The sequence below is a fragment of the Hydractinia symbiolongicarpus genome, chromosome 5 (assembly GCF_029227915.1).
Source record: "Hydractinia symbiolongicarpus strain clone_291-10 chromosome 5, HSymV2.1, whole genome shotgun sequence".
Taxonomy (NCBI): domain Eukaryota; kingdom Metazoa; phylum Cnidaria; class Hydrozoa; order Anthoathecata; family Hydractiniidae; genus Hydractinia; species Hydractinia symbiolongicarpus.
In genome coordinates, this window is record NC_079879.1 from 21,868,397 (window position 1) to 21,892,871 (window position 24,475).

General features: G+C 34.8%; 3 protein-coding genes across 4 annotated transcripts; 2 read left to right on the forward strand and 1 right to left on the reverse strand.

Moving 5' to 3' along the window:
• The first annotated feature begins 800 nt into the window (after positions 1 to 800).
• Positions 801 to 4,263, forward strand: LOC130645355 (uncharacterized). Its single transcript, XM_057451324.1, has one exon. The coding sequence runs from the start codon at positions 1,433 to 1,435 to the stop codon at positions 3,197 to 3,199; it is 1,767 nt and encodes a 588-aa protein (XP_057307307.1). The 5' UTR covers positions 801 to 1,432; the 3' UTR covers positions 3,200 to 4,263.
• A 3,247-nt stretch (positions 4,264 to 7,510) lies between these two features.
• LOC130645358 (protein FAM151B-like) lies at positions 7,511 to 12,106 on the forward strand. 2 transcript variants are annotated; one of them, XM_057451328.1, is made up of 4 exons: positions 7,526 to 7,664; positions 8,058 to 8,173; positions 8,882 to 8,964; positions 10,256 to 12,106. In XM_057451328.1, exons 2-4 carry the CDS (start codon positions 8,121 to 8,123, stop codon positions 11,086 to 11,088), a joined length of 969 nt encoding a protein of 322 aa, XP_057307311.1. In that variant the 5' UTR covers positions 7,526 to 7,664; positions 8,058 to 8,120; the 3' UTR covers positions 11,089 to 12,106. The 2 variants fall into 2 exon arrangements, with proteins under 2 accessions (XP_057307312.1, XP_057307311.1); XM_057451329.1 differs by lacking the exon at positions 8,058 to 8,173 and having other exon boundaries at positions 7,511 to 7,664.
• A 1,448-nt stretch (positions 12,107 to 13,554) lies between these two features.
• Positions 13,555 to 24,116, reverse strand: LOC130645359 (lambda-crystallin-like). Its single transcript, XM_057451330.1, has 8 exons — positions 24,037 to 24,116; positions 17,447 to 17,474; positions 15,995 to 16,204; positions 15,289 to 15,450; positions 15,049 to 15,108; positions 14,526 to 14,660; positions 14,047 to 14,155; positions 13,555 to 13,933 (listed from the first exon to the last, which is right to left on the reverse strand). The coding sequence occupies exons 1-8, from the start codon at positions 24,069 to 24,071 to the stop codon at positions 13,722 to 13,724; spliced, it is 951 nt and encodes a 316-aa protein (XP_057307313.1). The 5' UTR covers positions 24,072 to 24,116; the 3' UTR covers positions 13,555 to 13,721.
• Positions 24,117 to 24,475: the final 359 nt, after the last annotated feature.

Sequence of the window (24,475 nt, forward strand, 5' to 3'; positions counted from 1 at the left end):
CGTAGCCAGGAGACCCAGAATAATTTTTCATACCACAAGTCGGAATAGTTAAGGCTGAAAAATTTACGCTAGGTTTCAAACGATTTTTCTGCGGTCAGAATTCTCACCGCGCTTTTCGATCGGTTAATTTCATTGTTTTTTTGCTCACGTGGTCAATATCGGAAAAACTTTTGTTTTAAGCGAGAATGGCTTCACTCACCTGGACAAGTATAATTAATTCTTGTATTATTAAAGAGGGTAACATGAGACCACGCGGACTTTGTGCTCATTGGTTGATTAATTCGGGAGGTGGATTTGAAGGGATTTGCAGTAACATTTGTTTACGTCTAAGATTTTGTTTGAGAGAAACTGAATTGTATATCCTCAAAAAAATCTTTGTTAACTAAGCTAAGTATCACGGGGCATAGTCGTGCCGGGTTTATTTGAAAAAACGTAGGGACATAAAGCAGGGCCAGCAACCAAAAATAAGACAAACCCATATGTAAGCGAAGTTTAAAATCGTTTAACAGTGCGTGTAGGTATCTTGTTATTTTTAACAAGGTGCATATATTAACCGACTTTTTTAGATGCCATAACCTAACTTCGTTTTACAGGGCCTTTTGTTTTTTACACACAGCCTTTTGATAACCGTTCTGAGAAGTTAGTTGACTCGCTCTAATAATGTAACAAAGAGTCAGATGAAGACCAGGGGACAATGATGTACGATTGTAAATACTGACTAGCTTTGAAATTGAGATATTAGCTTTCTTGCATTGATAAGGTACTTATTAATATATTACTGTACTCAGTAAAGGCTATAATTTTTAACAAAATTGTCTTGACAGACTACTTTTACAGTCAAGGAAACAACCTAGGTTCATGTCACTTTTAATCATTTAAGACAAAAGGAAATGGGAACGAAGGTCGTCAAATAAATTACAGCCAAAAAAAGATCCTTTATAATACAATGGCTTTTACTTTAAAATGCAGTTATAATGTCAGGATATGTCCATAGCTTAACCTCGTCCGCAGGGCTTTTTATTTTTTTTACATTTGGACGGAACCCGAACAAGGTTTCGTACAATATAAAAACGTACAATTCCTCAGAACGAGGTTGTTCCATATTAAATACACAGGAAAATAGAAAAACGTGCCATTTAAAAACTTTAAAAAACAAACAAAATATGCAAGGTCAGATCTTCCATCAGTTAAAAATTCCTGTTATAGGGATGGAGGGGGCAAAAAATAAAGATTTTGCATTGAATTACAGGGATTTTATCACTCAGACACTCCCCCCTGTTCAAAACATGCATAATTTAAAAATCTGTACGGAGAAGAGTTGTATTGAGTTTATTTGTTTGGCTGGTGTGTATAAAATTCTAAGAATTAAATTCACGAGCGTTGCGTTTTTTTTTGTGTTGTTTTAAAATAATTTGTAGAAAAGAAAAAGAAGATGGCGGAATGGAATTGCGTTGTGTCTCATAAACAAAAGCGAAAGAGCAGACGTATTGACAAGAGTAAAGAAACTGCAGAAAATATTTTAAAATCACATAACCACATCTTGCGAAACTACAAAACAAAACTTTGTAAAAAACCAAAACAAGATCACAACAAACTAACATGCCTCAACGCGCATGACAAGAATGACATCAGAAGAAACCCGTGTATGGGGGAAACAAACAACGTCGCAGTTCGGTATGTCCCTCAATTATGCCCGCAACATCCCTCTTGTTCCCTGGAAGACAAATGCACGTACGCTCACAACCAAACGGAGATTCATTATCACCCTCAGGTATTTAAGACTCAACTTTGTCAAAAAAAGCAATGCCAATTCCCGTACTGTTTTTTCGCGCATGGCGAAGAAGATCTTCGAGTATTGGAGAAATTCTGCGAAGTTGAAAAAAAAGAGAGAGGTGTTTCGCTTTCTGAGTATTTTCCTTCCCCAAAGGAGCCTATCCAGGGTGAAGAAATTATAGAAGTTATTCGTGACTGGTCTGGATGGCAAAAAGAGGTCGGTTCGTTTGCTATGCTCCCTTGTCCTGTAAGTGATGTATTTTCCCGGATGCTTTTTAAATATGTGGACATTCAGCAGAAAGTTCGAGAAATTTGTTTGAATAAAGGCAGCACACCTCTGTTGGACATACACCACAGAGCGTCTAGCAAACCTGTTCTACTTCTTTTAAAAGGCACAGAGGAAAATATTCACGCTGCTATTGAAGAAATACAAAACTATTCTGAAACTTGCAGACAAAGGAATGATGAGACGTACCCGCCGCGTTTTCTACGTTATTTGCAAAACGACTACGAAGGTGACGCGTTGGTGAGAAAGTTCTGCAGAGATAGAAAGGGATTGGATATTTCTATCGATATTTTGAAGAACAGAATTTCGGTTTGGGGTAACAGCAAGAAGATTAGACACAACGTTTTGTACGAGTTAAGAAAGAAGTGTACAACGTTCGCTTTAACAGATGCGAAAGCGATCGCTGATGCCAAACTACACAGCCTGGAACTAGAATTATCAAATATGAAACAACAACTGCAGGAAGCTTTAGCGGAAAAGCAAGATCTTCAAGAAAGTTTAAATGATTCGCAAAACCTCGTCCAAAGAATCAGGAAAGTCGAATTAAGATCAAAAGAACAAAAAACGACCATACCAAAAGAGTGGTCCTCCACTGAGGGATACGAAGAATACATTGTGGAGCGTGATTCTTCAGAATGGGATAGAATTTATACCCAATTTATATCCACACTAACTGCAAGCCACAGGCACGGCCTGCCAAATATTAAGAAAATCACACGAATTGAGAATCACGAAATCTGGACGCATTATGCTCTCATGAAGAAGCATATCTCAAACGAGCTGTTGTTATGGCATGGTTCCACGAAGGAATCTCTTGACTCCATTTGTCAGCAGGGATTCAACCGATCGTACGCTGGTATGCATGCTACTGCCTTCGGAGAAGGAACGTACTTTGCCAGAGATTCTTCCTATTCAATGGGTTATTCAAGCCGTCAAACTGACGGTACTCGACATATGATCCTTGCGAAAGTTCTCGTAGGAAGTTACCTAAGTGGGAAAAGAGGAATGAAGGATCCTAAGGACGAAAGAAGAAGATATGACTCGGCAGTAAATAATATATATAATCCAAGTATATATGTTATATTCAAGGACTATCAATCTTACCCTGCATATGTGGTCACATTTACTACAGATTATTAGAAAAGATTCTAACTAAAGCTCAACCTTGTTCCCGGAATCCTTTGCCTATACTTTTATCGCCGTCTCTATATCAGAAAAGATGCCCTGAGAACGAAGATATGATTAAAACTAAAGTCCTATTATACCTGCACTATCTTTCATTATCCTGAGCTATAGAAAGAAACTCCGATAGTCTTCAAAAGAATCCTTAGTTTAACCAACCTCGTCCCCGGGACTTGTTTGCTTTTTTTGTATTTGTACGGCTGGGCCAGCCCGTCGAAATATAAAAAGCCTATCAATTTCTTTGGACGAGGTTGTATTATTTTTTCTTAGGGGAAATTCTTCAAAACTACGAAACAATTTATTTTAACAATAAAAAACAGAGAATTGTAAATATTAAATTCTTTTTTGATTTTAACTTTATTCTCATGATTATTTTATTATATCGTTTTTACACGAAATATGTTTAAACCTACGATACAAAAGTAACAAAGGTATACATGCGCTGAGGCTTGCATAGTTTCGAGCAACCTCGTCACCAGAGCATCTTGTATCGTTTCTTACACATCGGACAGCGATACGGTTATAGAAAAGAGACAACAGGCGCTGAGAACGAGGTTGGATTTCGACCACTTTTATGACCCACCTACTGAAATACCATCCCCTGTGCTTATCATGTCAAGTAAATTTTGCACCATCATAGTATTTAGGTAATCCGCTTAATCTTGCCACAAAGACTATTGGACAACCATAGTATATCAATTCTTTGTTTACGGTGTTCTTTTTTCTGTTATGTAAAAATCCTAGAGTGACAAAACCAATTTTGGAACCAGTAATTTTTTAACGTTTGCTTTTTCTTCTTTGCAGGATCAATATTTGATCTCATATAATATTTTGAATTTTCCCACTTACAGTTCTAAATTTCTATGTACTCCATCTGGTTTCTAGGTTTATTTATCTATTTTGCTCTGCGCATATCAGGAGGTAAAATGAAGTCCTATTTATGAGCGGGATTACAAGGAAAAAATCAGGCTAGGTGATGGACTTAGGAAATAATCAATAAGAATATACAGCCAAGTTAGTTAGAACTAGTGTGCAGTCTGATATATTTGATATAAATTATTCTACTGACAATGTATGACCAAGTATACATAGGTAAAATTATCTATATAATAATACGCCAGTTCCGTGTCTCTGTGACAGGCACAGTAGATGTGTTCATTTTCCTTTGATCTTACCGAAATTTTCTCTAAAGTAACCGAAAAATGCATGTCTAATATGTTAAATTTTCTGACGTTACGGCGCGACGTCAATAACACTACTTTAACCAACCTCGAACCCAGGGCCTGTAGCGTTTTTTGATATGAGGATGAAACGCGTACGAAAATAACACTACTTTAACGTCAATATCCTATTTTAAATTAATGAAGCCATTACAGTGCACCTAAAACTTTGAGGCCAAATAACTTGGAAACGAGGTGGTGACGTCAATGATTTTTCACCGCGTGGGTAACTAGGGACCAACTAGGACCAATTTGGGTATTTTTCCCAAACCTGGGTCCCCGAATCCGTTTCGGAATGGACGGGTTGATGACGTCATCGAAAAACCTTCAAATCCTAATATCTCTGCAACCGTTTGTCAAAAATACGCGATCCTATACATTTTCTTGATAAGCGTTTCAAGACCTATACAATGAAGGCAGCAGGTACACAAATTTCTCAAAAAAAATTTTTGTCTTTACGGGTCATTCCTGCTGCAGCAAAATTTTTAAACCCTCCTATCTCAATAACCGCTCATCAAAAGCACATGATCATATACATTTTCCTGATCAGCGCTTTAAGCTCTCCACAATAGAGGCAATGTGAAAACAAATTTCTAAATTTTTTTTGTGGATGGATTGCTGACGTCATCTTTCTTGATCAGCGCTTTAAACTCTGCACAATAGAGGCAACGTAAAAACAAGGTTCTAATTTTTTTGCAGATGGGTTGCTGACGTCATCAAAATTCATATGACGCTTATTTTTCAATTTTATCCTGCCTCAGTGGATTTTTTTCACGGGCTTTATCGACTAGTCTCTTATATTGATGTCACCACCTCGACTGTGTCTGTTTGTAACAGGCAAAGTAGATGTCTTCATTTTCCTTTGATGTTGCCGAAAAATGCATGCCTAATATGACATCGTTACGGCGCGACGTCAATAACACTACTTTAACGTGAATATCCTATATTAAATTAATGAAGCCTTTGCAGTGCATATAACATTTTGAGGCCAAATAACTTGGAGACGAGGTGGTGACATCAATGATTTTTCACCGCGTGGGTAACTAGGATCACTTAGGACCAATTTGGGTAAGTTTTCCAAACCTGGGTCCCCAAATCCGTTTCGATGGACGGGTTTATGACGTCATCAAAAAACTTTCAAACCTTAATAACTTTGCAACCGTTTGTCAAAAGTACATAATCCTATACATTTTCTTGATCAGCGTTTCAAGATCTACACGATGAAGGCAATAGGTATACAAATTTCTAAAAATAAATTTCGGTTTTGACGGGGCCATCCATTGCTAACGTTAGCAAAATTTTTAAACCCTTATATCTTCTTAACCGTTCGTCAATAGCACATGATCATATACATTTTCTTGATCAGCGCTTTAAGCTCTACACAATATAGTCAACGTGAAAACAAGGTTCTAATTTATTTTTTGTGGACGGGTTGCTGACGTCATCAAAATTCAAATAACGCTTCTTTTTCATTTTTATCCTGCCTCAGTGGATTTTTCCACGGGCTTTATCGACTAGTCTATATAATAATACGCTAAGTGTGTCTGTGTGTCTGTGGACAGGCAAAGTGGATGTGCTTATTTTACTTTGATGTCGCCGAAAAAGTTATGTCTGAAATGTTAAATTTTATGACGTTACGGTGCGACGTCAAGAACACTACTTTAACGTCAATGTCCTATATTAAATTGATGAAGCCATTACAGTGCACTTAAAAGTTTGAGGCCAAATAACTTGGAAACGAGGTGGTGACGTCAATGTTTTTTCACTGCGCGGGTAACTAGGGACCACCTGGGAACAATTTGGGTAATTTTCCCAAACCTGGGTTACCGAATCCATTTCGGAATGGACGGGTTAATGACGTCATCAAAGAACCTTCAAACCCTAATATCTCTGCAACCGTTTGTCAAAAGTACATGATCCTATACATTTTTTTGATCAGCGTTTTAAGATCTATACAGGTATAAAAATTTCTAAAAAAGATTTTGTGAGTTTTGATGGGCAATTGCTGCCTGCACTGCTGACGTCAGTAAAAAAATTAAAACAACCTTTTTTTTTATTGTCCTTCTGCCTAAGTGGATTTCTCCACGGGCTTTATCGACTAGAGTCTCTTTAATAATAGCCGTATTTTGTCTGTCTGTCCGCGAAAGCCGCGTCCTGTTACGGAAACACGAAATGCGGTATATAAAGGACGGGCGACCCCGTGGATTTTTCCACGGGTTAACGGCTAGTCTATATTATAATACCCGTATACGTCTGTCCGTCTGTCACGCAAAATGGTAGCTTAGCTGCGAAAGTATAAAAAGGACGAGCGAACCCGTGGATTTTTCCACGGGCTAACGACTAGTATTTTTTAAAAATGCTGTCAGATAAAAATATTACAACATTTTTGTGTGTTAGTATTGATGATTTAGCAAAAGTGTCACGCGGTTGTATTTATGATTCCATGCATAAACGTAAAAATCTTTTGGCGCATGTCAATTTTGTTTTGTCTCTCAGTTTTATAGGAAACAAAAAGATAAATACTTTAAAACAGCAAAGTCATAAGCAACAACCAATTTCAAGTAAATTAATATAAAAAAGGAAAGGGACAAAGACAAAAAAACTCTGGTAAACAAATTTTAACGCTGGTGGTTAATCTGTGATTCTTGGCCTTGCGTAGCCCTTTTTGTATGTGCTTTTTGTTTTCGTATTCTCTTTTTGTATGAGCTACTTCAAGTCTTTGGTTTATGCAAGTTGTTTCATTTTAATTTATAATACATTTTAATTTATTCAATTTAAATGTACAGCTTATTTAAACATAAAAAATGGTAGTCCATCGTCCAGACAACAAAGTCGTTAAAAGTGACGAAATTTTTCTTATTGTACTTTTTGACAGGGCTGGCCACGATAAAAAGTGATATGTTTAAAATTCTGATGTTGGGATAATAATACGCTTTTTAAAAATACTCTGTAGTCTCCAACTTTACACCACGATATCTCGCATAGCGATGGGGTATAAGGCCCCTGGAGCAAGGAACGAGGAGCGAGATTGGATCCGCACGACAACAATTTTCTGGTATTATGTGGAATATCATTAAAATGGCGCATATACATCCAAAATGTAAACAAACAAGCAAAGCCAGAATTTTTTTTTCATCAAATACAGTAATAAATAGCTAGTGCCTTGTTGGTGGTAAAGAGATACTGTTTAAAGTGTAGCTAAGGTAAAGCTTCATTTTAGTTTAATTGATTTAATTTTTAGAACAAAAGGTATAGCTAGCTAGTTAGCTATGCGAAAAGAAAATAGATAAAATAGATTTTGTATTTCGTGGGAGCATAATAGCTAGTTATAATGTACTTTTTGTTTCTTTTGCAGGATATTTCTTTCTTTTATGAAATCATTCTGTTATTACATTAAAAACATAAAGAAATACATGAAGAAAAATGGGTTTCAGTGTAACCTTTAAAGACTTACTTCCATGTTACTCTCATGTTTTATGACAAATAATGCAACAAAAACTCTGACCCTGAATGAAATGTCTTAACAAGAGTGAAGAAAGTTTTTCATTTTGTCACTCTAGTTTGCTGTCTTTTTATTAATTTCTCTAATAAAATAGAAACTCGCCTCATCACACATTTAGTCAGGAAAAATCACTAAACATGGAATCTCACGCAATCAAATGTTTGTCAAAATCCCACCATGTAAGTGGTATGCGAGAGCAAAATTTATCAGGTTTGAAGTGAAAGTATTTCAATTTCTGTTACTTTTCAATGTTTCATTCCTTTGAATATTTTTAAGAGTTACCTGAAATAAACCAATAAATCATTTTCTCGACAAGGAGGGGTATGGCAAATTGATATGGATAAAGATAAAAATAAATTTAACTTTTTTGTGATTTTCTGGGCTAGCCACTTATTAGCCAGCTTACTAGCTAGCCAATTATTAACAGTTTTTCTTGGCCAAGATGCCAAAAAGAAGTAAGCTATAAGTTCCAGGATAATAGACATTGCAATTTATAGAAAAGAAATTTTAACAGCTATATACAATTACCACAATTGTGATTATTTGCCTTAAAAAACACCTTGACTTGTGCCACAGTGGTAGGGATAAAAATAACGCCTAAACAACACTTTGTGTGGCAAACTAAACAGATAAAATAATTTTTGTCATAAAAGATATATATATATATATATATATATATATATATATATATATATATATATATATATATATATATATATATATATATATATATATATATATATATATATATATATATATATATATATATATATATATATATATATATATATATATATATATATATATATATATATATATATATATATATATATATATATATATATATATATATATATATATATATATATAAATATATATATATCCTTTTTAAATTAAGTAATTAATTTTCCTTTGTAGAATGACTGGGTTAAGAAGAAAAAGACGATCAAAACTTACTATGGTTACAAGTGTTATTGTTGTTCTTGTCCTTGTCTCTGTTTGTAAGTGCTTATTTTGTTAATATTTATCAGGCTTTGATTTTTTTAATCTTCTTATTAACTAAAGGATTACCACAAAACGTCAATACAAAGCTACAAAACAACTGTATAGTGTGTATACATTCTTTACTTTCATTTTAAAAGAACACATCTCACTACAAGCGTGTATTATGTGAGAGCATAAACAAATCAGTCAAAAGAAAATTTGATGCATAATTTAAAAACAGCTTTATTTCGCTTTTGGCTGTCCTTTTTCTAATAAGTCAAAGTCAAGCATTTTTTTCAGCAAAGATTAAAATTTATAATTTGTATTTAACATTAATCTTAAAAATACTTAATGAGTATAAGCAATCAAGTTATTGGCACAAAAATGTTATTAATAAACTATAAAAAAATTGTGAAGACAAGGGGCACATGGATGGCCCAATCCCCCCCCCCTCACGCGTTATTCATTACAGTGTTTGCTCGATCCAATATTCCCTTAGCGGAATTAATTTTCGCGAGTTTTTAACTTCGGCAGTCTTTATTTCATGTCTCCTGCTCCTACATAAAAGCACTTCAAAAATGAAATAAATTGAGAAACAAAATGTCATTAAATTCTTTTTTCGAGAAATTTGTGAAATATTAGAACTTGCCAACATGGTGAAAATTAGTTCTCGCTAAAATTAAAGCTAACATTAAATTTTATTTTAAAGAGAATTTTCGCGAAAGTTAGTTGAGGGAAGATTTATTTAGTAATTTTAGAGTGATAAGTTTCTTGAATTTTGCATTTTAAAAACAAAGCAGTTTTTGCTGGAAGTCCACTGGATATGATTTTGATTTTCCAAGCTTCAATGCATGCAACCTTGTTCTTTATAGGACCAATTACCTCAAGGAAATTATTTCACGCGAAAATTGTCGTAAATTTCGCAAGTATTTGCCAGATTAGCGAAAATTATTTAGAAACTTTCTATTTACGAAATTCCAGTAAATTATTTGCCACACAAATTTTATTATTTCTCCTTTAAAAACGATGCTCTGTAATTTTCCCCTTTCTCCTTCCTGTATATTACCTGTATATATCGTATATCCTCGGTTAAGCTCCACCCTCCATTAAACTTCCCCTGCATTAATCTACCTCTCGATTAACCTGCCCCCTCGACAACCACCGCTCGAATAAAAGCCTGTTCTGTCGGGTAATAAAATATCAATCATTTTATAATAAATTTGATATACAATTTATTCAACAATATTTTCCAGCGTGAAAAGTTTGAATTATGTAGACTGGTTGTAAAAGATTTATATATAATTGTAGGTGTTGTTATTCCTGTTATTGCTACAATGTCAAATCAGTGCCCTAACAAGCAGGTGGTACCTACCAACGAACATTCTTCTCTGCTTGGTTACTTCAATATAACGGACGGGGTTGATATTATATGGGCACATGCTGTGAATAGTAAAGCTGATCTATCTGGTGCGTTATTGGATGTAAACATTATGATGCTAGAAGCTGATGTAATTTTAGATCCTTCAGACGGCCAACCAATAATGGCTCACCCTCCTGCAACAAGCAGTGATATTACTTTGAAACAATGGCTAACCGAAGCACTTGCAACTCCAAAGAAAGGAATTAAACTTGATTTTAAGCAAACAAAAGCAATATCCCCATCATTAGAAATATTAGAGGACCTTATGGAGAATGTAACTGCTGATGCGATGCCGCCCATACTTTTAAATGCTGATATTATACCTGGCCCTAATAACAATAAAACAACACCTGTTGATGCAAATGTTTTTATAAGGTCTTGTTCTGCGGTTGAAAACGCTGTGTTATCACCCGGTTGGACAACTAAATTTGTTGGTAATGCATCTGAGGGGTATTCGTGGGAACATGTCCAACGTATATACAAACTGTTAAAAAACTTGAAGCAGTTCATCACCTTTCCAATTCGAGCATCGCTGGCTTCACTGTCGAAAGAACAGTTAGTATGGCTTATCAATCAAAATGAACAGAAATTTACACTGACGGTGTGGACGTCAAAAAAAGATCAATTTGACATTAAGGAGTTGAAATTTTTAAGAAATTATAAAAAGCAAGTTTATTACGACTTACCTCAGGAAGACATTGATAGATTGAGGACAATGTGAGAATTTGTTCTACATTGCAAATAAAGGAAATATTAACATGGAAGCCGAGCGTAATGTGAAATTTTATGATATATATTCACCAATATAATGTATCAAATTTGCGATATCTATTTATATGAGCCGTTTCCAAGTTACAAAACTAACTTGGGGTAAATAAGGCAAAGCAGTTGTCATAAAAGAGCAGTAAAATTATTTACAGAAAAACAAATCAAAATTTCGCATTTGACTTTTAGTTTTTCAATATCTTTAGGGCATACATTTGCTTGGACAAAAATGTATTTTGCGACATAAAATTATTGCGGTTTAGTCCTGGTCTAATTACATTTTTGCATGTTTTATGACTGGAATATGGAAATAATTAAAATACATTTTTTTTGGTTAGAATTTGCATGAAATTGAGTTTGTTTCGCAATTTGCGACAGATTATTTCTTGCGATACTTATTTTTTTGCAGTTACTGAACTTTTTGACTAAATCGCAATAATTTATGGCACAATTATTTTTGTCTCCAATAATTTATGACCATAAAAGATTTCTTTTTGTAGTAAATTGACTGACATTCTCTACATGTTCTTTTTTATCTGATAGTACACTTTTTTGCAGTGTTTATTTAGTGGTTTTAAAATATGGTTCAAAAGACTAATTCCTTAAAACATAATTTTTCAAACTTTGGAAAGAAAAAGTGGTTATTTGGAAACAAAACAGGACAGGTCCTTCGTTTACGTCAGCATTTGGGTGGGATAGGTGAAAACATGGTGTAATTTTTGATTTTTGACTTTTAAAATTTTTGCTTTTCTACAACTTTATTTGCGTGTTATTAAAATACCTTCCTATCTCTATTGTGCTTTCTAGTTGCATGAAGCCATATAAACATGCGATCTTAAATAAAGATATTAATGTTTTTAAAAAAGATATTTTATAACGAATTAAAAATTATATGTATACATGTATATGAATTTCTAGTATTGTATCGTTATAAATTTTCGTGAAAAAAGTTAATATTTCGTATGTCAGCTGAACACGTCACATTACGTCAACCAGCTTATCACGTCATGTTATGTTAACTTAATACGTGACACGTCAGCTTATACGTCACATAACGTCAGCTTAACACGTCACGTTACATCAGCTTAATAGGTCACATACGTCAGCTAAACACGTAGTGTGACGTTAGTTTTATTTTCGCAAAACAATTTTACATATATATATATAAATTTCTAGTACTGTAAAAAAATGTGTTAACACATGAAATCGTTAAGTCAGTTTATTTTCGCGAAAAGCAGGCGAGTGGACAAATAAGTAAGGTGAATTATGATACAGATCCCCCCCTGACTACAGTCAAGCGTGAATTTCCCAACTTACTGTTGCATCAGTGTAGCTCAAAATCACTGAAATGGAGGTTAAGTTATAAAATCAGAAAGCTCTTTTAAAACAAAGAAATTTCGGGCGAATGTTTTTCGGATTAGGTAAAAATCCTTCAAATTAACTTTCTGACAAAATACAATTTTTTGACGTCCTTCCTTTTTTGTGCCCCTAAAATTTATTCTCATAAACTAACACCGGCACTAATACTCCTGCCTCGTTTCCAGGACCTCCAGGACCAGACAAGCAAATTAGAAAATTAAAAAAAATTGAAATTTTGGATAATTCTTTCCAATAATTCTGAGTTTTGGATAAAATTATGAAATGCAATCTTAATATTCAGTTTACGTTGATTTGTGGAAACATTGCTATACACCCATTCGGCTCTGAGCTCTGCCGTGATGCAAAGACTCCTGGGACGAGTTTAGTGTAGCGAAAAATACCCCCGTAATAGAAATTTTTAACGTGTTGTCAGAAAAAAGGCTGCCTTTGCAATAATTAAGCTTTGCAACAGGACCTTTTGCATAAAAACAGTATTGACACCAAAACAAGGTGCTCGCTTATTATGGAGGTTAATGAAAAAATGTGCGATCTCAGCGGTTGAGAGGGCATGCAAACAAGTCTATCAGTCAACATATCTGTCCTCGGCCAATATGATAAAATTGAAAATCTTTTTTAAAATTTGAAAGTCTTTTGATTTCTTTTTCCCTGTGCAGAAAGTTCGAGTTATCCAAAGAACTTATCTTCAGGCAGAGGGCAGACTGAAAGCGGTTTCAGAAAAGGTTTAAGTTATCCAATGTCTAATGAGTGGTTTTTATGTGGTATTCATAAGAAAGTAGGGGATGTTAAAAATTCGAGTTAGCCAGTGTCCGAGTTAAGCTGTGCATATCCTTTAAGTACTTGCGATAATAAGGTGAAATTACTCAGTGCTGGTGCATTGTTTTTCACAATTGCTACATAACTGCGATTAACTTCTGCCAACTCCTACCCACTTCCACCTATATTTAACCCGTTTAGAGGGCAACTTACTGCAGTACTTTAAATTATTTCATAATCCAAACCGTCAGACATTTCTTGCTTCTTGGGTTAAGGAAAAAGACAAGTCTTCTAATTTGGGCTATTATATTTTTTCGATTTTAATACTACAAGACGTCGGGAAATAAGCGTCCTCAACATAATTGAGGATTTAACAGTCATCGTCCAGCTTTCTATTCTCGCTATGACCGATACAATTTATGTACGGTGTACCTTTGACGCTCTAATAAAATGTAGTTAACTGTCCTCTTTTGATCTGTGAAGGGCTAACGCAGCCAGCCGTTTATCTCTCAACTCACGGCGTTTTGGTAAAGATTCCACAGGCATGGTTTTACACATAGCTTCGTGTATTCTGTCAACAGTGGTTCCACTCCATGACCTTGTGTCTGATTGTTCTTTAGATATTACTTCGATATTCGCACCATACCTCTCGCAATAATCTTTCACACCTAGAGAATATATAGCAGAAGCTTTCAAAACGCGACGCTAGGTTTTCTTCACAAACTTAAAATCACATGTAAATCCTGCGACACAACAACCATAGAGCGACTCAACAACTAACCTTGCGGAGCGTTTAAATGTATCGTTTCAAATGGACCAATCAGAGAATATCTCAATCCTAAACCCTCCGTCATTGTGGTATCTATATCTTCTGGCGTGCATACACCGTCCTGCAAATAGAAAAAAAGAAAGAAAGGGCGATCAAACAACGTATATTTAATATCAAAGACGGTTGAATGTGAAAAAAGCTTATCATAAACCAAAAATTTAAACTCCACTTATGTAGCTCTTCGATATTTTACATAAGAGTAAATAGCATTGTACAGCAGACATTGTCGGGATCCAGAAAGAAGATCCATCCATAAGATTGTCTGACTGTGAAGTGCGTCCCCACAATGGTTTCAAACATGCTTTCTTATTAATTAGTCCTGTTGTCCTGATGTTTTTTTTTAAATTTTAAAGTAATGTGAACCTTAAGAGTAGTGTCCTTGAATCCACGCAATCTAGCAACTACTCCCTACAAAAATATAAAAATCTTACCTCAACTAGTCTCCAGGCCTCCATCAGCACTGCATACTGCAACCGATTCAGCAAAAACCCATTCACCTCCTTTCTTACCAACACTGGCGCTTGTCCAATATCCTTCATAATGTCCATCGTTTTGTCGATAATTGCCTTGATGAAAAATAAAAGTCCAATTTGTGTCAGACTACAATGAGGTTTAGAGGGAAATTTTGTTTTTAATTTATGCCAGTTCTTGCAAATAAACGCAAAAGTTCAGCTAGCTGGCTAGCAGCTGATTCTATGGTGTTACTTATTTCTTAAGATATTCAGTTAAATATTGATACTGGAAACTTGTGGCAATGTAATTTATTACGATGTACGTTTCATGTACAATTTATGGTAAGGAACTGAAAACCAATTAAAAAGAAACACCAACCATTGTACTAACAAAAAAAACTTACTGGCACTTCTAAATCGTTCAAGGTAGATACTACTAGGATAAAAAAACTTGTGTTATTATCTTATGAGACGAAGTAGAGAGTCAGTTTTAATAACTCACCTTATCCGTATCAGGTGATGGTACAACTTCTACTAATGGAACAAGGTACGGTGGGTTGACCTGTATTAAACAGTAACTTAAATTCGTATTTTCATAAACAAAACACGGAAGCTAAAAAACATTCCCTGCGAAAGGTTTTGCCATATATGTCATACAAACAGTTTGCAGATCACTTCAACAGGTTACTTTAAACAGCCTATGATTATAACAAACATGAAGAATTCAACAATACATACATACCGGGTGTGAAACTATACATTGACTTTTGTGTTTTAAGTTTGTTGTAAACATGGAGGGATACAAACATGATGACGAACTGCTCAGGACAATATCATCTGATGCTAATTCATCCAACTGTTTGAACACTTTCTGCTTTAACTCCAGATTTTCAGGTGTAGACTCCTAACAAAACAAACTATTTTGAAAACATTCCAAAGAAAATGTACACAATTTCCGTCAAGTCTCATTAGACTTCAACCTGCCTTTCCTGAGACAATAAGTTGATAATTAGTTTGCCTTGACCACACAAATATTCAAACATCGCATACAGTAGATACACGCTTTTTTATATAAGAAATGTTTAAATAAGAAACATTTAAATAAACTCAAGCTTAAATTTGGCGAAATTTAAGAAGCATGTAGGAAACATTACCAGACTGAATTGGTTAGGAACATATTTTTAAGAAGCATGGAACTTTCAAGGAACATATTTTTCAACAAAATATTTAAAAATCAATCTAAATATCTGCAAACAAGTCGTTGCCATCATGATGGTTTCTCAAATCGAAAATCCACCTGAAAAAAGAGTTAAGCTCCCAAGATGACTGAAACATTCAAAAAACATTTCAGGCTAAATATACAAAAAATTAGGAAACATTGAGGCTGAACAAGATACGTAAAACAATAACAAACAACACAAAAAGAAAAACCCCAACATAGAACTTACTTGCAGAAATATAGAGTCTTTTACAACTTCAGACAAACTTTCAGTAGTGGAGATAAGTTTAAACGCATCGTTAGCTGTTTTAATTGGTCCACAGAGAAGTTCCTTATTTTCAAACTCATCCAAGGTAGTTTTTATGCTTCCAAGTGCTGCTTCAAGTTGTTTTACATCAGTGTCGTATAAACATACTGAGTATCCAGCTTTACTGAACAACTAAAATATAAAACTGAGGTTATTGGTTGAATTGAAACAGTTGATGGTGACAAAATTAATGTAAAAATTAAAAAAAGATACGAAATAATGTGTTCTCTATTAACTAAAATTTTCATTAATGGGATAAATTTTCGCAAAAATTTCTGTTTTGCGCGAAATGCTTTGACTACTACTGTCATCATTTGATTTTGTCATTCACAAAACTTAAATATTCATAACTTGTTTTGAGCAAATTTTGGGAAAAACAAGTCATTGTGTTTGTTTAAATGAACAATTTTTAACTCCGTCCCCACTTTGCTTATATATCTTATTAACATAAAATCACATTGCCCTAGTTATAGGTGGCTTGCATGAGAACCCTTATGTCAATGACAGAGATGACGATTCTCCTGATGAATCCTATTTGGGCATAGACTTAAAGAAAAACGAAATGCGTTCAACTAATTTGGTGAATAGCAAACTCGTGCTGCACTTTTTTCTTTAAAAAAAAAAAAGATTTATCAGAATATTAGGCTGGAATTTTAGGTAAACAACAAAGTTCTACTAGGTATTTAGAACAATAGAGAAATAAGAAATAAATAAAAACATACATTTTTTGCCCTTGTATGTTTTTTCTGTTATTTAATAAAATATAATTTTAATTTTTGACATTTACACTTATATAATCAAGTTAAAAATTATTTAGTTACTTAACACTGGGTGTTGAGACCCAAAACAAGGTTCAAAAAATGATTTTTTTTATTATTCTTGTTTAAGCTTAATTTTGCTACAACCTTAAAGAAATTAATTTTTGTCAAAACTAATTTTATGAAAAGTCTGAATATTCTTGACACTTAAATTTCGGACATTTTGTTTGTCAATTTGTACTGTTTTTTAAAAATTAATGTAAGGGAAGATTAATTTCCCTTAGGTCTGTTTTTAAAATTTCCTAATTTTCTTGGACATCCTTCAGATATTTCACAGTTTTGATGTTATTCAAATGTTTTGTTTGATTACTCTTTTAAACGATCATCATATCAAATGTTTGAAATTGCAAAAAGGTAAATTGGACAGACAAGGATTTGGCAGGAGGTAATAAGGACAGACTTGATGCAGATGACTTTGAGTTTAGAACTAGCACAGTTGGATCAGAATAAAAGAGAAGGCCACAAATACACCCTTTTCAATGCCATCAGGTAAACAAGGGTAAACAAAAATTTAAGATTAATAATGTACACAAATTTAAAAACGTTTTTTACTTACAACTGCCCAGCTACGACCAATAAGACCGCTATAAAATCAAAAAAAAATAATTAATACTTTGCATAAACAATGTGGCATTTAGTTGATACATGTCACAAAACATTGGCTTACAAGAACAATAACAGTCTTTACAAAGTTGACAAAGTTAAGGTCTATCTTAATTGTCATTTAAAATCAAAAGTATTCAAAACAATTCGCTGAAATAGAAGTTTTTATATATAGGGGAATGTAAATCAATTTAACTATTAAAATTAATTGAAACAAAGTTTCTTCTTTAGATTAATAAAAAGAACATTACTCAAATAGTTTGCTTACGTCTGCCCTGGATTGTTTAATAAGAATGACAAGTGAGTGTTTTTACTCTTCAATATTACAGACAAACAGCACTATATTGGCAAACACCTTTACAAACACAAAAGTTTGTCCTATAATTTTTGTTTATTTACCTACCAAAGTCACCAATATAATATTAAAACTTTTTGATAATAAAATTTCAGCAAATTTCCAAAGTCAGCTTTTTTACGTTTTGTGGCACAGGCCACAAAAAATTGCATGCATGATCGACATTGGACACCAATCCTGTATGTGACATCAAAAATGGGGCCTGAAAAATTGTGCACAAGAAATTTGTAAGAATTTTTAACTTCATTTATCTTTAATATTTACACACAGAGAAAAAACTTTAAAATAGAATTTCTTACACTTCTTGATCTTTTAAAAAATCTTTGTTCAAAATATATTTTCAAAATTGAATTGATTACATAAAATTACATAAAATAAGCAACTTTGTTTTGCACTTGTTTTCATAATGGATTTATTGCGCATACCTTTTTTTCATATGTAGGTTTTTAAATTTCGAATTTAATTATGTCAATATATTTTTTATGTATATGATAGATAAAAATTAGTCTGTGTGAACAAGTTACATGATTACAGTGCCAATTCCAAATATTTTCTCGTTGGCCTGCCCCATCGTAAGCGTACATGATTTTGTACCATTACTTAAATACAGAGCCAGATTTATTGTGTACGATAAAAACAAATCTTTTGTGGCCTGCGTGAGGATTTATTTTCACTTCTTTATTTCACTGCTTTTTTACTGGTTTCAATTTTTTAATTTTATTTTACTTTTTACAAAGAATATGGGAAGAGAAAATTGTGACCAAACAGCGTAAGCACACAAAAGTCTGAGCACATGTGGGAATAGAAGCATAAATCAGAAGAAAATGTGTCAAAAGAAATATATACACTGAACAGTAAGCATTAAAATGTAAATAAGCAGGGAGTGGATCGATCAGAAATTTTTGGATTTGTAAATGCAGCAAGGGAAAGGTTAACTGGCTAACAAATACATATGAGGAAAACTCTCACCAAAGAAATGTAATTCCTGCCTATTATAGGCATCACAACAAAGAAAATGGTATCCGCAGGATAAAACACATATGCTAATACAACTGCAAACAAGATCACTCATACGTACAATTTTATTATTTTTTAGCTTAATCACAATTTCCAACTGTGTTAAAAGGTATTCTAATCTTTGAGATCACATTGATCATATTGAAATGATTTGCTCCTGGTAATAGAGCAGTATAGCAGGTATCATTTCTATATTTCACAACATAGTGCTCATTATTATTTGCCGTCTGATAAAATTGAACAATTAGTCATACATATCCCTTTAGATTTGAAAAAGACACAGTCAAGACGTGGTGAAACATTAACATAAATAAAATAGTTATGAACGAACTTTCATAAAAAGAAGAACTCAAAAAATTCATGCTGCAAAGTGAAATGCCTCATACCACATATGCACAAAACTAATAAGGTAAATTTTGTCTAAATCTCAAAACATTGTTTCACATATAGTTTGTCCCAATAGAGACACCATGTTCGTAAGACAGAACTTAGCATGGAATAATATAAATATTATCATGTCATGAACAAGCGAGTTTATTCTAGTGTACGTTTCAACAGCTACAGCTGTCAATGACGGGTAATGATCGTAATCATCTGTGGCTATTTATTATTTGAAGAGATAATTGATCGAAATTGACCAATCAGATCATAGTAATTAAAGTAATTAACTTTTTCACAGGCCCAGATGGAAGCAATAGATTGATTAAAATCTTTCCTTTTTCTAAAAGTTCGCTTTTTGTTACGTTTATCCCAAACCAGATTTTGCACTTTTTCCTAAATGGTTAGGTGAAGGGTCTCTTCAAGAGACAAGAGAGGAGTTGAATCCTCCACCATACCTTAGTTTAAAAGGGGGGTTGTGGAAGTACCATGAAATGCCACATAGTGATGGTGTCACTTTAAAAAACACCCAATCCGGTCTGTGAATGGTTGGCGCTAGGAAGGACATCCAGCTGTAAAACAGTGCCAAAACTCTGGCTGTAAGAACAGATCAGACAAACTACGTTAACGGGGCTGGAACTCTAAGGAGTGAAGGTGTCACGCACGGTAGGACAGATGTCAGGTGTGAGCATCGTCAGACCGTTCCTTAACTATCACATCACAAGGTAGATAACACTAGGTTGGGGATGGCTAGTGTAAATGTTGGTACTCTGAGAGGTAGAGCAGGTGAAGTAGTTGAAATGTTAGAACGTAGATCTGTTGATATGTGTTGTGTTCAGGAAGTCAGGTGGAGAGGAGCTTCAGTGAGATTTGTGGAAGGAAGGAGGGCAAAGAATAAGCTTTTTTGGATTGGTAATAGTGATGGGTATGGAGGAGTTGGCCTATTCGTTGCAGAGAAGTGGATAGAAAAAATAATAGATGTTATGCGTGTTAATAGTCGTATTATAGTGATAAAGTGTTTGATAGGTAATAGTGACAATCCACTTTTCTGTCAGTTTATGCTGCACAGAGTGGACTCAGTGAGGAAAACAAAGATAAGCTTTATGATGAGTTAATAGCAGTCACTACAAAGTTTGGAGACACTGAACTTGTCATGGTGGGCGGCGACTTTAATGGTCATGTTGGGAAGTCATCTGAAGGTTATAGAGGTGTGCATGGAGGCTATGGATTTGGGAACAGAAATAACGAAGGGGAGAGATTGCTTGACTTTGGAATGGCAACAACATGGTGGTTTACAACACATCATTCAGTAAGAGACAGAGTAGGCTAATAACATATGAGTCAGGTGGCTGTAAGACACAGATAGATTACTTCCTGGTTAGAAAGTCAGACAAGAAAGTGGTGAAGGAGGTGAAAGTTATATCGGGGGAAGAGTGTGTTTCCCAGGCTGCTGGTTTGTGATATTATCTTGAAAAGTCTTAAAGAAGCCAAGGGAAAGTACAGGCCCCGTTGTAAAGTCAGGAAGCTGAAGGAAGAGGTTGTAGCAAGACAATTTAGTGCAAAATTTCAGCAGTTAGCCCACAATGGTCAATGTGATAGTGACAATGTTGAAGTACTTGGGTTACTATAGAGAATTGTCTTCTAGAAGCTTCTGATGATACCTGTGGGTGGACGAAAGGACCAGCTAGACATAGACAGTCCTGGTGGTGGAATAATGAGGTTGACCAGTGTATAAAGGAAAAGAGGAAACTTTGGAAAGAGTGGAAGTCAGGTGGTAGTAAAAATATTTACTTAGAAGCTAAGCATCGTGCTTGTACAGCAGTGTATAAGGCAAAATCAGAAGCAGAGAAAAACAGATTTGCAGATGTGTTAAGAAGGGAAGATCAGCACAATGAGGTATTCAAGATAGCAAAGCAAATGAAGAAGACTAATCAAGATGTTGTAGGTGAGAAGTGAATACATAATGATGAAGGTATTTTGGCTAGCACGAAGGAGGAGAAAAGGGTAGCTTGGAAGAATTATTATCAGAGGTTGCTTAACACTGAGTTTGATTGGGATGAGGATAATTTGTCTGATGGTGAAGTTGTAGAAGGGCTATGCAGATCAAGACAGAATGGGTAGTGGATGCTATTAGGAAATTAAAGATTAGCAAGGCTGCAGGAGTATCAGGTATTGTTGTAGAGATGGTAAAAGCATCTGGATATATTGGAGTTGAGCTTATTACAAGTCTTGCTAATCAGATTATAAAGGATGGTGCTATTCCGAGTGAGTGGCAGTCGAGTGTAATAGTGAATTGTTTCAAGGGCAAGGGTGATGCATTAGAAAGAGGTAACTATAGAGGTTTGAAGTTGGTTGATCAAGTAATGAAAGTTATTGAAAGAGTGATTGATATGTTACTTAGAGAAAGAATTGATATAGATAAGATGCAATTTGGTTTTGTTCCAGGGCGTTGCATTACAGATGCAATATTTTTACTCAGGAAGCTTCAGGAAAAGTATTTATGAAAAAAAAAGAATCTCTATTTTGCCTTTGTAGATTTAGAGAAAGCTTTTGATAGAGTGCCACGTAAAGTTATTTGGTGGGCTATGAGAAAATTAGGTGTGGATGTGTGGCTAGTTACGATGGTACAGTCTATGTACAGCAATGCTAGACGTTGTGTCAGGATTAACGATTCACTTAGTGATGAGTTTAGTGTAAATGTTGGTGTACATCAGGGTTCTGCACTTAGTCCTTTGTTGTTTGTTCTAGTCTTAGAAGCGCTGTCGATGGAGTTCAGAACAGGTTGTCCATGGGAGTTATTGTATGCAGATGATTTGGTTTCATAGCAGAGTCGATGGAAGAATTAGTTGAAAAGTTTGAGAAGGACTAGAAGAGAAAGGGCTGAGGGTGAACACAGCAAAATCTAAAGTCATGATTAGTAACATTGCAGCCAAGTGTGACCTTGTAGTTGGAAAGTGGCCTTGTGGAGTTTGCAGGAAAGGGGTTGGTAGTAACTCAAATTTTTGTCAGACTTGCAAGCATTGGGTACATAAGAAGTGCAGCAGTATTGGTGGAAGGTTAAGAGCTGACATTCAGATTGTATGCTAGCGTTGCAAAGGTGAGATTATAGAGAATGAAGTATTTCCAGCTTTAATGATGTACAACAGTGGCTCGTTAGAGATAGTTGAGAACTTCTGTTACTTAGGTGATATGTTGGGCAGTGAAGGGGGTGTTGGAAGAAGCGTTACTTGCAGGATAGGTTCTGCTTGGAAAATGTTCAGAGAGTTATTTTCTTTGTTGACTAGCAGAGTCTCGTCATTTGAGTTAAAAGGTAGGTATAAACAGCATCACAATCCTTACACGGTATTTCATAGACAATATTACATTGACTCTCTAGACATATTTTGTCTTTCGGATGCGACAGTATATTACGTAGTGTGTTTTTAGATTAAAACACTGGCTTTATTTTATAATCTTTCAATACCCGACAAAGTATGTTACTTGTCCCTGGTATATGGCATACACACTGTAGCTGCTGGTTCATTTTCCGCACCTACCCTGTCACTGCTCTTATCAGCCCTGTTCCTGATTTTCCTCTCAACCTTTTTAATGGTGTCTCGAGTACCTTTTTTCCAGTAAGCGTTTTTTATGAGATAACTCTTTCTTTCGGTCATTCTCTCCACTGACTACATTGACTGCTCTGTCCAGTAATGAGGACACTACACTTTCTTCACAGGACATTTGTAGTTGAGATATTGATCAGTATGAGTTGGTTTGCGGTATACTGATATTAAGTTACCACGTTGCGAGACACTAGAGTGTCTAAGAAAGGAAGCGTACCGTTCTTCTCGTGTTCAATTGTAAATTGAATCTTTGGGTGCAAATTATTGATATGTTCATGAAATGTGTCTAGATGTGCTCTTTTTATTATTAAAAAGACGTCATCCACAAATCTTTTCCAAACTCTTGGAGTGTGATCTAAAGTTGCTAAAGCTGTAGTCTCATGAGCCTGCATATATATTTCAGCTACCACAGAGGATGTTGGGCCACCCATAGCCACATCGTCAGTTTGCGTAAAGAAGTTACCGTCAAATAAATAATATGTTTTTGTAAGCACCACTTGGACCAAGGACATTAGTTTGTCAGTAGGGATGCATGTTTTGTTCTCATACTCATCATCATTTAGCAGTAATTCCCTGATGATATATAATGTGTCCTTTATCGGTACATTTGTGTACAGTGAAGTAACGCCAAATGATACCATACACTCGTCGTCCTCGATCCGTATGTTTCTAATTTTTACAGTGATCACTGTTTGTGTAATTGCTAAGAATGGAAGCTAGGTATTCAATAAATTATACAAAGGCGATCCTGTACATGACATGATTGGGCATATAGGAATTCCAGGTTTATGTATTTTAGGAAGACCATAGAATCGAGGTGGTGGAGTGTCTGTAGGTCAAAGTTTGTAATACAACCTGTCATCAATGCTGTCGTCTTATTTATATGTATCAAGATATTCCTTGTGTCACGCTTGATAGTTTCTGTTGGATGCTACATTCAAATCCTTTACACCGGTTTAAGAATTAAATTGATACAAACAATAGACGTTATTTTCATGTTCATTCCTTTCATTAAAAAGATTAATTTAAGCGAAATATTTGTTTAAAATAAGTGAGAAACTGCCACCAACATGATGGACCTGGTTACCTTGATAGCTAGCTACCTAGCTAGCTTGTTGATAGCCTTTTTTCTTATACATAATTTAGTACCACTTAGGGAGAAATTTGCTTAGCCAGTAACAGGTAAAATACCTTCCAACGACTGCAACCTTTCCTTTCGTTTCCATTTTCAAAAGAACGCACTTGATTCTCAGAATTTCGTTAGGCGCGCCGTTTTGATAAAAAAATAAGGCAATAGTATAAAGTCATGTCGATGTCAAAATCGTATAGTCGCTCATCGTTCAATTAGTCGTTCATCAATTCGATGGTATACTCGTTCATCGTTCAATTAGTCATTCATATAGTCGTTCATTGGTCACTTATTCGTTTAGTAACTCGTTACTCGTACAATTTGTCGTTCATTGACGCGTTTTTATATTCGTTTATCGTCTCTAAGGAGGGTCATCATCGCAATTACAATGCGATGTTTCATATTTGCGACCAAAACACAGCTTTCGGGGCAAATTTTTGCAACGGATTTAAAGTGACACGGACTGTTATTGACCCTCCCGCTTCTCCTATAGTTCTGCTT